At 41.6% G+C, this 12,755-nt stretch overlaps 1 protein-coding gene across 1 annotated transcript in view; it reads left to right on the top strand.

Annotated features, from left to right (window-relative positions):
* Window positions 1-12,755, top strand: part of PREP (prolyl endopeptidase) — a 198,942-nt gene that overhangs the window by 110,481 nt on the left and 75,706 nt on the right. Inside the window, exon 9 of the mRNA XM_006270251.4 lies at window positions 1,637-1,834. Coding sequence (XP_006270313.1) covers window positions 1,637-1,834 — 198 coding nt within the window. The remainder of the gene's footprint in view (window positions 1-1,636; window positions 1,835-12,755) is intronic.

Genomic DNA, 12,755 nt, shown 5'->3' with positions numbered 1-12,755 from the left:
ATTTTCTGACGTTTATTTCAATTAAGGATGAACTCTTCTCACCCCTCTCTCCTCCCCCCAAATGGGAATTTTTTTGTGCAACTAGAATAACAATTTCACTATTAGATGAAAGAAAGGAAGAGAGAAAAATATTGTGATCATTTGTGGAGCCTCTGTCAGCTCAGATATCATTAATGCTGTGCATTGTACTTCCACTAATAGCTTACAGTCTCAAAGTAATGCAGTATTTGTTACAGTTAGGGATGAGGTTGTATGGGTTTACAGCTATGTTGGAATTATTTAAGATCTACATTTGATGGTATAAGATAGTGGTTCTCAATCATTTTAGTCTCAAGGCATGTTTTGGGAAAAGTAGTTCTTAGTTTTCACTAGTTTTTTAACTATGAAAAAATAGCAGAGAAGTGTTTATTTGCAAATAACTCAAAGACTACAACAGGTCAGAATGTTTTTAACACTATGCCTTCCTAATTATAATTTCCAGGTTCATCTTGTGTTGCACCCCTTAGTGTTAGTATTGCATGGCACCTTGTGGCACCCTTGAAAGGATTTCAAGGTACCCCAGGGCATCTTACTTGAGATTAATGGACATCAGATGATTTCTAGTACAGGACTATTAGGAACACAGATAAAATTAAGTGCTTTTGAATGTGTGGCATAATATCACATATTAGGCTTAAAGAAATTATTTGAAATGTGAAGACATTTACATGTTTACATTTCCGTGATCATCTTTTAACTCTGAAATGTTTATTTTTCTCTTTACATATAACATTATCCAGCACAAATACATTTTGCCTGAATATTAAGTAGCAATGTTAACTGAAAGTTAATAACTTTTGTCTTTCAATCATCACATTTGAAAACAGCTTATCACACATAGCATTGAAACAATCACCTGGGAAAAAAAACAAAATGATGTTTGTCCTGGCTTCCTCACAATAGTTAAGAATGCTAACTAAGGACTCCATTCTCTAGCTTACTCCCACTGAGTAGCTCTTGAAAGAATAGTATACTGAATGCAGAGAAGATAAAAAAAGGCAGATAGGAATCAGTCTACTTAATTAGTGGTAATATACTAAGCCATATTTTTTCATTCCTACCATTTTTATTTCTCCAAAAGCCATGGTCAATTTTTTCATTTCATTTGCTTCCATGAATGGATTAATTGATATATACTCAGAAAAAAGATTGACCTTTAGGGAAAAAAGCTGTACCATGTTGCACTACTTGTGTCAGACTTGGCTTTGAAACATTTGGCATACAGTTGTGGTTTGAATGGTAAACACTCAGAGGACAGAAGAATCTTCAGTTAAAAGTTCTTTCTTAGTGAGCTTATGTAAATTAATTACAAATTATTTGGTTTGAATTTATGCTCTAAGAATCTGAGTTTTACAGATATTATAACATTTTCCTGGTATCTGAATTTTTCACATTATGTTTTTCCAAAACCATAAAGAACCTTTAGAGTTGTATGAGTTTTAATCAGACATATGCTGTAAGGGGACTTTGTGTGTTTAAAACAATTGTTAAGATTGGTTTATAGTTGATTGTTTCTTTTCCTATAGGATTCCTTTTTTATTTTCTTACATTTCAATGCACTTCAACTTTTTGGGTTTTTTGCCTTTCTTCTCAACAGAATGGGTTGCTTGTGTTAGGTCCAACTTTCTGGTTTTGTGTTATCTCCATGACGTGAAGAATATTCTGCAACTTCATGATTTAGCAACTGGTGCACATCTCAAGACTCTCCCTTTGGAAGTCGGCAGTATTGTGGGATATAGCGGACAAAAGAAGGACACTGAAATATTTTATCAGTTTACATCCTTTTTATCTCCAGGTAAGATTGTTCATTTCCTCAGGTACTACTCCTTTTACAGGGAAACTACACAGTACCTCCTTTGTTTAGTGGGCACTTTGCTATTCTTCATGAAACTTAATTGTTAGATCTTTTGAAACATGGGGAAAGGTTTTCCTCTTAAATAATAAGTGGTCATTTGGGTTGGGCACTTAAAACAGATTACTGAAGAAAATTATTGGCCTTTGTATATTTTTGGTGAGCTAACACTTGGGAGGCCTGAGCTCAGAAATTACTTAGGATTGCAAAGAGTTCTCTCAAAAGTTGCTTGTTCTTTTCCTACTTTGAGGCAAATCAGATAATATTACTGATGCTGTAGCACTTTCAGAGGCTCTGTTTGGTGCACAGCTGCACTGTCATGTACACAGTTTCATAGTTGGTAGGGTCGGAAGGGACCTGAGGAGATCATCTAGTCTGACCCCCTGCCGTGGCAGGAAAGAGTACTGGGGTCAAATGACCCTGGCCAGATGTTCGTCCAGCCTTTTTTTAAAGACCCCCAGGGTAGGAGCCAGCACCACTTCTTTTGGAAGTTGGTTCCAGGTCCTAGCCGCCCTGACAGTGAAATAGTGCCTCCTAATGTCTAGCCTGAAACTACCCTCTGCTAGCTTGTGTCCGTTGTTTCTTGTAACTCCCGGGATTGCTCAGGGGAACAGGGACTCTCCCAATGCCTGCTGGTCCCCCTTGACTAGTTTGTAGACTGCCACTAGATCCCCCCTCAGCCTTCTCTTTTGGAGGCTGAACAGTTTCAGGTCCCTCAGCCTCGCCTCGTAGGGCCTGCCCTGCTGACCCCTGATCATGCGGGTGGCCCTTCTTTGGACCCTCTCCATATTGGCCACATCCCTCCTGAAGTGCGGTGCCCAGAACTGGACGCAGTACTCCAGCTGCGACCTGACCAGTGCTGCATAGAGGGGGAGGATCACCTCCTTGGACCTGCTTGAGATGCATCTGTGGATGCACGACAAGGTATGGTTGGCCTTCCTAACCGCGCTCCCACTTTGTTGGCCCATGTTCATTGTGGCATCAATGATGACTCCAAGATCCTTTTCTGTCTCAACACTGGCGAGAAGGGAGTTCCCCAGCCTGTAGGTGTGCTGCTGGTTCTTCCTCCCCAGGTGCATTACCCTGCACTTGTCAGTGTTGAACGCCATCCTGTTCTCATCTGCCCACTCCTGTAACCTGTCCAGATCCGCTTGCAGCCTGTTCCTTCCTACTAGCATACCCACTTCACCCCACATCTTAGTGTCATCTGTGAATTTGAACAGGGTGCTTTCTACCCACTCGCCCAAGTCACTGATGAAGATGTTGAATAGTGCGAGCCTGAGGACCGAGACCTGGGGAACCCCACTGCCCACATCCCTCCAGGTCGAATAAGACCCGTCCACCACCACCCTCTGGGTGCGGCCCTCCAGCCAGTTAGTGACCCATCTGACCATGTAGGTATCAACACCACTGTCTCCTAGTTTCTTACTGAGAATGGGGTGAGAGACAGTGTCGAAGGCCTTCCTGAAGTCCAGAGAGGCTATATCCACTGCAACACCTACATCCAAGGAGTTGGTGACCTGGTCATAGAAGGCCACCAGGTTGGTTTGACAAGACCTGCCCCTAACGAACCCATGCTGGTTGCTCCTGAGCATAACCTCCCCTGCTGGCCCTTCCTGGACATGTGCCAGGATAATTCTTTCAAAAAGCTTCCCCAGGACTGAGGTAAGACTCACAGGCCTATTGTTTCCTGGGTCCTCCTTCCTCCCTTTTTTGAAGATAAGAACCACATTGGCCCTTTTCCAGTCCTCTGGCACATCGCCCAAGCTCCATGAGTGCTCATAGAGCTGTGCCAGAGGTCCTGTAATGACCCCTGCTAGTTCCTTCAGCACTCTGGGGTGGAGATCATCAGGACCCGTGGATTTAAATACATCTAGTCCCTCCAGAAGTTCCCTGACAAGGTCCTCATTATCCCTAGGCCTGGATGTGCCACCCACAGGGCCCTCGGGGGGGGGGGGGGGGGGGGGGGGGCAGTGGGGGAAATATCCGGGTCCCTCCTCAGAAATACGGAGGCAAAGAAATTGTTGAACATGAGCCAGCTAGTACCTTTTAATCACCCACTTGTGTATATATATCTTGTGAGCTAGAGGAAAGAGAAAGTCTTTTGAAGAAAGCAAAAACATAGGAGCAAGAGGGATCATCCAAAAGCAACACCATTTGAAAATACTCGCAGTCTTGCATGCCAAATAAAAAATAAAGTTCTTCAGGGGTATTCTATAAATCAGATTGCCACTGCAAGGAATGACAAGTTTAAAAGAATCACTAGAGAGGAACATGACTGCACCACTGCTGTTCCTCTTCCATTTGAACTCTTTATAATGCTCTCCATTTTTCTCTCACTTCCATTCTTCTGTCTTCCCATTTACTCTAGCTTCCCTTCCCCTTTCCATCCATTTTATATTTTGATCCATTTGTTTCAGTCCCTTCTTTCATCTTTGTTTCATTCCCTTCAAGCATTTTTCTTCCTATAATGCCGCTCTTCAGTCTCTTCTGACCGCTGTCATCTAGTATAAAAGAGAAATAAAGACGGATTAATGGGAGCCCAGAATGAAGACGTGTTTGAAAAACTAAGAATCTCACTGATAATTCCACCTTTCAGTGTTGCTGTCCTTCTAAGAGAGGACTTTTTTATTGTAAAAGAAGCAAAGTGCCATACTGCAAACTCTAGTTTTCTCCTTAGCTGATGACGTATGCAGCCAACAATCATTTAATTAAATACTTTAAAGATAATCATAGTAAGTGTAGTTAAATGTAAAGGCAGAGCACAGTGTTTCTTTGAAGAGAAAACATAAAAGGCCCCAAGTAAAAATTTGTGGCCTGAATTTTTTCTTCTAATTATGGCAAGAACTCAACTTTCACCAAAGTACTCATCTCCTTAAAAATTAGATCATTAATGCAGTTCAGAGAGTGTACAGAAATAGTGTGATATTGTATATGTACCTTCCAAGAAGTTATAAAAGATCAAGCGGTACTTATCCTGTATGGATGGATCTTAACTTGTTGCTGTCCCAATCTGGAATTCGCTTTCCTCTCTTTGGAAAAACAAAAAAACAAGCAACTACTTTTAGTTGGATCTGAAGAAATTTGCAAGTGTCATAACATTGTATGGATCTCAACTTTTTCCTGTACAATTATTGAAGTAATAACCAGTAATTAAGAACTCATGGTGGCAGTCTGAGTAATATCTTATTAATGGCAGTTAAAGTTGACCAGAAGGAACTCATTCTAAAGATAGCTTGTGTAGGACATCCCTTACACCCACTTCTCACTGCAGTCTTAGGTCTTCATTTTCAGCGGTACCAAGTACATCCATTTTTCACAGAGGGAACTGAGTGCCCAGGATGTTTGAAAATCAAAGCAGACAAAACAACTTAAAAACAACTTTAAAATTTAAAGGGTCCCAAAGCAATGTGAACACTGGGCAGCCAGATATGTTTCGTTCTCCCTGAGGTTGCTTTATTGCCTAAAAGTTAGTCCCGGAAGCAAAGAGAAAGATGAAGGAAATAAATCTTAAGTGAAAAGCAAAAGATCAGTGGATTCCAAAGACAAGCTTTTTGGCTAAAAACTGCCCTGATTTGACAGATGCGCCAAGCATAGGGTTCTTTTAGCTTTCAAAATGAAGTTGTAAATCTTTCTGTAAATGGTCTATGCTGTATATCAAACTTTAATAATAAAAGCATTGTTTTCACATGGATGATAATACATGCATACGTACATTGGTCTTTTGCATTTTAAAATAACAGGAAAAACAACCTGGGATGGAACATCAGTTGTCTGTAAAATATAAGCCTCCATCAAGCAATGCTGGAAGGAGCATTTCAAGACTCTACTTAACCATGAATCTGAGGTCTCAGCTGCCACCATCGAGTCCATTCCTCAACACCCAGTAATAGAACCTCTTGCTGATCTCCCATCCTTCAAGGAACTCTGGCATGCCTGGCATGCCATCACTCAGACCAAGAACAATAAGGTGGCTGGCCCAGATGGCAACCATGCAGTGGTCTTCAAAGCTGGTGAGACAGCACTAGTGCAAAGATATCACCAACTTCTAATCAAAACATGAATTAATGAGGAAGTTCCCCCTGACTTATGAATGCCAACGTTGTGACTATCTTCAAAAAAGGGGACTAGTCAGTGTGTGGGAACTACCGAGGCACTGCCGGAAGGGTTCTTACTTGTATCTGAGTAAGGCATTGCCTTCTCAACCTTGCCTAAGATGTTCTTTCAGAATCCCGTTGTGGCTTTAGACCATCCAGGAGAACCATAGTGAGCAAAACCAGGAGCTGTTCATGGCATTCATTGACCTAACCAAGGTCTTCAACTCCATCAATTGTGAAGCCTTATACAAGGTGCTGGCTAGATTTGGTTGTCCACTGAAGTTCATCAGTGTCCTTAGGCTACTCCATGATGGGCTGACCACCATAGTCCTTTGCAGTAGATCAGAGACAGACCCATTTACCATCCATACTAGTGTCAAGCAGGGCTATGTTATTGCCCCAACCATTTTTTCTACCTTTCTTGTGATTTGGTTGTCATCTGTAACCACTGTCCTCCTGAAATTGGGGTTGAGTATCAAATGAACAGTCAGTTTTTCAACTTGCAGTGCCTTCACAGCAAAAAAAAAGTTACCACGACTGGTATCACCAACCTTCAGTAGGCTGGCAACTGTGTTATCCTTATGCACACTGAGACTAATCTGCAGTCCACCCTTGACCTTTTCGCTGGTGCCTGTCACAGTCTGGGTCTCCCCTTTAACATTGGGAAGACCAAGGTGCTCCCTCAGCCTGCCCCAGCACAAGCTGCCCCCTACCCCCACAAATTACTATTGGTGGAGGACCCCTGGGAAACATAGAGCATTCCCCATACCTTGGCAGTTATCTATCCCAGTCAGTCAGTCTTGATGTGAAATCAAGTTTAGGATTCTCTGTGCCAGTGTATCTTTTGGAAAGCTACTTTGTTGTGTCTTTGCTGACAGAGATCTGCTAATGAAAACTAAGATCCTGGTCTACAATGCAGTGGTTATCCCCACACTCCTCTACAGATGTGAGATGTGGGTGACATATTGAAGCCACCTTAAGTGTCTGCAGTGGTTCCATCAGCATTGCTTCAGGAAGATTCTTCGCATTAGACGGGAAGACCATTGCACCAATGCCAGCATCCTCTGTGCAGCTAAGATAACCAGTATAGAGGCAAAGATCATGAAACATCAGCTCCACTGAGCTGGCTACTACGTACGGATGGCTGTCACTCGTCTCCCAAAGTAAGTCCTTTTCTATCAACTTAGTCATGGTAAGAGGACCTGCAGAGTACAGAAGTGCTACAAGAACACCCTGAAAGCATACCTTAAGGGTGGCATCAACTCTACAAATTGGGATGTGTTGGTTGGTAACATCTCAATAGCATTGCACCATACATCAAGCTACAGTCCACTTCAGAGAGAACTGTCTTGCTCAGGAAGCCAAGAAATGGCAGAGGAAGAAGGAAAGCACACAAAATCCTGGCCAACAGTTGTACCCCCTGCAAGGCACCACTTGTCATATCTATGGAAAAATTTACAGATATGCATCCTCTCTGTGCATGAATGTACAGAGGCTTAACATTTATAGGGATTTTTCAGAAGAAGAAAATCCTCAAAATACTAGTCCACATGTTAGTCCTGATAAGGACATCTCTTCGTATTGTAAGAATCCACTTTGTTTATCCAAACCAGAAATTCCAATCAGCATGTTGAATTTTGGCATGTTTTATGATAATTGAAGAGGAAAACTGGTAAACTGTGAAAAGATCCTAGTTGGAAGTAGAAGCTTCTTTCTGTATTTAGTCTTTTTCTCTATTAGTCCAAATAATGCTATCTTGAAATGAACAGTCATTATATCTGTGTATCAAGGAAGCTGTGAACTTCGTTGAAGTTTATTTTCAGAAGCCAATACTTTGTGTTACCATAGTCAGTTACAAATGACTCAAGATGGAGGAATAAGAAGCTGAGATGACCTTTGCCTTACTTTGAACTCAACAAGTTCATCTTCAGGACAAGTATCCGGGGATTTAGTCTTGCAAATCTCTCTAATGTTAATGGTAGTCAAATAGCAGTATCCCTACATTAGCTGGAGATGCATAGCTAAATCCTTCTACACCAGCTTAAAAGTTATTTAGGAATTTGACTGTATTTTTCATTTGATGTGCAAAGATATGGAGATAGAAACTCTTGTCCCAAAGGAAAAGGAAATAACCTGCAGTAGCTTGTAGGGGTGTGTGAAGTGGGCCCTATTCAATTTGGATTTGAATTTGGCCTGATTCAGGGACAGTGATTTGATTCATTGATTCGGATCATTGTCTCTGATTCGATTCAGCTGAATCCAAATCTGAAGATTTGATGCTGATTTGGAGAGTCAGTGATTCAGACATACACACAGCTTTAAATGTTTTTTCTACTTACTTTGAGGTACCAGTGTAGCTTGTGAGCACTGCGATGCTGAGGCAGATAGAGCATCCCACAGGAGTGCGGGAGGAGCCTCCATGTGCTCAGCAGCAAACCCAGAAGCAGACCGGAAGTAATTCCGCTCCACTTCCAGGTCTACGAGCATGCAGGGAGCCCCACCCACCCCCTCTGGCTTAGCTGTAGGGGAACCCCAGGTGCCCCCTCTCCCCTGACCCAGGAGGCACCAGTTGCTGAGCCTGGGGGGATGGGGGAAGGGTCATGGTAGGGCCCCCCACATGCTCCCCAGCAGACCTGGAAGTGGACCGGAAGTACTTCTGGTCTACTTCTGAGTCTGCTGCCAAGTGTGTTGGGGAACCCCCCACACTCCTGTAGGACACTCTGTGTGCCCCAGCATCACGGTGTTCACGAGCCACCTACTACATAGAGGTACGTAGAAAAAACATTTAAAGCAGTGTCTGTGTCTGAATCTCCAAATCTTTCCAAATCAATTCTCAAAGGGTTTCAATTCTATTTGGAGAGATTAAAGGGTCCTCTGATTTGATTCATATTCGGAGATTCAGCCACTAAATAGGACCAAATCTGCACTGAATTGAATCAAGGACCAAAGCTTCGCACAGCCCTAGTAGCTTGCCTTTTTGTTAAGCTATTGCTGTTTACCTTCCACTCATCCTGGGTAGGTGCTCTCATACAGGCAGTTTATTATGGAGTACAGCCCTGCCTCTCTCTATTCCATGGTAGATTGTTCTTATGCTTTACCTTTATTTTGAATTTAAAACACACCCCGAATGGCAGTGGTCAGATAGAACATGTAGGAAAACTTCCTGAAGAACGTGCAGCTCTTTTATTACAGAAAAAAAATCTTGAAGTTCAGCTTCATTACTATCAAATAAATGTAACATGGCACCACACAAAGTTTGGGGTAAGAGTGAGACGAGGAGAGTGTATCATGTGGTTACTTCAGACATTAATCTTAACATTCACATTTAGAGGAAAAGTGCGTAGTGGAATTGGTTGAATGAGGGAATCTATTACCCAAGATAGTAACATATAAATCACTTCATGTCTAATTAAGACACCAAAACAGTTATGAATGTTGCCTCTGAAGTGTTTTGAACAAAAGCAATTGTCTTTAATCCGCTGAGGAGTTCTGTATTTTATCGGTATTCTTAAGAGCTTTATTTTCCCCCTGTTCTAGTCCATTTCAAGAGAAGAAAGAGAAGAAAGCCTTATAACTTTTCCTTGCAAATTAAAAAAAAAAAGGGGGGGAAATTGAATGTCAGTAGTGGGATAGGACCTAAATTGTTTAAAATAGAACCTCTGTCAATGTTTTTAAATACTCGATCATTTGAGTAACTAAGAAATGCATCAAATCTCTATGAACAAAATGCAGTGTTGAACTGAACAAATACTTTTTGCTTAGTCCCAATGGTACAGAATGTAGACGTTTATTCACTTTGAAATTTAATGATTTGCTTATATGTGACCTACTTGGAGCTTCCTTACTATATTAATAGTGTATTATGATATTTGATTCCTCTTAGACTCTGATTAGTTTTTGTCCAAAGTACTACACTACACATCTACTGATGACGGATATACGTATTTCTGGGTTTTGAGTAGCAAATTGTATTCTACGGAAGTGTAAAACCTAGCAGTTTGACAATAAAATATAGCGTCTGTTTAGGTGTATTCCTTATATTGTTACATTTTATTGCTTTATGTCCTGAAACAATAAATCAGTAAATGTTGAATTTCAAGGATAGCTAATATAGTGCAGGATTTACAGATGGAAGAAGGTAGTCCTTAGAATCTATCACCACTTCCATTTCATTCACTGTCCACAAATCATCAGGTGGTCAGAAATGCCCTGATAGCATGTGATAGATGGTCTTTGGTTTATTTCAATTAGAAAACACCCCAGTTTATAAAACCACCCTATACTACTTTTGACAGGTTTGCTACTGTGGCTGGAAAATTGTTGAACTATCAAAATCTGGTATTCTTAAACTGGATAGTAGGAACTGACAGGTAAACTCCAGTTTACCATCTCACTGCTTACAAAGGCTTAAACAAAAGAACTTTTATTTCCAGTCCTTTATTCAAATGCAGACCTCTGGCCTGGATAAGAATTTGTACATCCTGTTAATTGCCTCATTTTCTTATTTCACCTTAGCCTGGGTGATATAACAAGATTTACTTGTTATATCTTGTCTCCATAAGTATTTGGAGGAAAGAGACTATAATTTATTATGTTTTCATGATTCATAACATAATTAGGTCCAGCTTTTTGGGGCATTACTGCCATGCAACTGTAAATGCTATAGGAATAAAATACAAGTGGTACATTCACGTTACTGAAATGTTGGGCCAATAACCTTATAAGCTGCAGTATATGCCTGTCCTTTTGTGTGTCCTAATATGCAATTTCTCAATCTAAATATGCCCTAGGCTAAGTACAGACATTTAAAAAGCCTGAGACTGAATTGATTCAATATTTTCAGGCTAGTCTAACCTGCGTGGATTGAACCAATTTGTAAGTGAATAGACATTCACTTTTGATTCCAGAAATGCAGGCACATGCCTGCAGTGGCTCAGACCAGAAGCCAGGGCCCACTAGAGCAAGCCCCGCCCCTTCCCTTCTACAGTGACTAAGAGAAGCTGACAGGGGTGGGGTGGGAGAGGGGGCTGTGGCCAAGCCTAAGTATGATTAAGGAGGGGTTTAAACCTCCACCCAGTGTGCCTGGAGGAGGAGGGGAGAAGCAGCCCTTGCCAGGCTTTTTGGAGGTGAGGGGAAGGGAGTGTAAGCAGTAAGAGCAGGGGGTATGGCCAGACCCTCCCCCACAAGCAGGACTGTTCCCGTCTTCTAATCATATCCCCAGCAGCCCATCTGCATGCTGCATAGCCTGCTGGGGGAACAGACATGGTGCTGTCTAAGCTGGAAGTAAAGAGAGGTGCCTTCTCAAACCCTGGCCTAGGAAAGCAGATTACTACCCAGACAGATTAGAACAATGGCATTGCAGTTTGGCTATAGGGGAGTGGGTGGAGGGAGCTCTGTGCAACACTGCCTCAGTGGCTGGCTGGGCTGTCATGGAGGGCTGTCCCCCTCCTCCCCTGCTGCTGGGCTAGGGGGTCTCTGTATTGCACTGCCTCAGGGCTCAAGGCTGAAGGGGCACAGCACTGTGGGGCAGGAGGGAGAAACCAGCCACTGTGGGGTAGGGGGGGAAAACTGTGCTCCCCTGCCATGCCCCCACCCCTGCTCCAGATAGAGCAAAGGGGCAGGACCAGCCCTGCTCTCTGGAGCAGACAACACAGCCCAGCTCGGCTGCAGAGCATGCTGGGATGCTGGGGGACTCTGATTTAACTTAAATCAGAAAGGGGTGTGGGACAGAATTTCCATAAACTGATTTGACCTAAATCAATTAAGTCTTATGCTACATTCAACCAGGTTTATCTTAAACCATTTTTGACATTTTCAGCCTGGTTTATGTGCACTGAACTTCTGTTCTGTTACAAGTTTAAACCAGTTCCTGATCACTTAATCCAGTTTATGTGTAACTTTTGTCCCTAGCCCTAGTGATTGTCTGCAATAATGGCCAAGCCTTGGAAAGCCAAGGAAAATTATATGTTTAGATCACTTCCGTATCTCAAACCCTACTTCCTCCATTTCCCTTTGTGTTTCTTCCTCTTGGAGGGTGCTCTCCACACTCTATGGGAAATACTGTTTTTTTTGCATTAGTGTTATTTTGACCTTGTACATTACAAATATAGAGAAGAAAAGAATTTAATTGAAAATCAGTAGTCCTGTATTTTTCATAATTTGCCATGAAAGAAGAGTTTTAAAGTATTAGATGCTATGATAAACATTGGCTTTCATCAGCTGTCCTTAAAAGAGTTTGCTTTTGTTTGCCAGTATGGAGTTTCAGTTTTCTAAGCTCTCTAAAACTGATTAGTAAGGCTCATTTTTATCAGAGATTTTGCTTTCTTAACTACACACAGTCACTCAAAGCTTCTGAGGTACATACTTCCTTTTTCAATTTTTTTTTTAAATTTTTAAATCTAAATTGTTCCAGCCATAGTAATAGTTTAATATTGGCGATTGCATATTTAGTTTAATTGCAGCAATATTTTCTCTGAGTGCTTTATTGCTGTGTAAGTTTAGTGTTCTTTTTCCTCAGTAAATATTTAAAACTGCTTACGGGTCTGCTGTCTTAAAAGCAACACAATTATGAATCATTAAAATTAGATGCTAATATTATATGTAATTTACAGTCATGTTGTATTGACTAGGATCAAGGGCCTGTCATGGAAATCATTATACGCAACTCTATCCTTAGGATCAGACAAACTAAGGACCCAATTCTGCAAAATCTTCATTGTGTCCTTATTTTCAGAACTGGGTCCTAAAGGAGGGAGGTTACAATCCGA

The sequence above is a fragment of the Alligator mississippiensis genome, chromosome 1 (genome assembly GCF_030867095.1).
Source record: "Alligator mississippiensis isolate rAllMis1 chromosome 1, rAllMis1, whole genome shotgun sequence".
Lineage (NCBI taxonomy): Eukaryota > Metazoa > Chordata > Crocodylia > Alligatoridae > Alligator > Alligator mississippiensis.
Note: the sequence above shows the minus strand (reverse complement) of the source record. Positions and strands in the feature narration are given on the sequence as shown.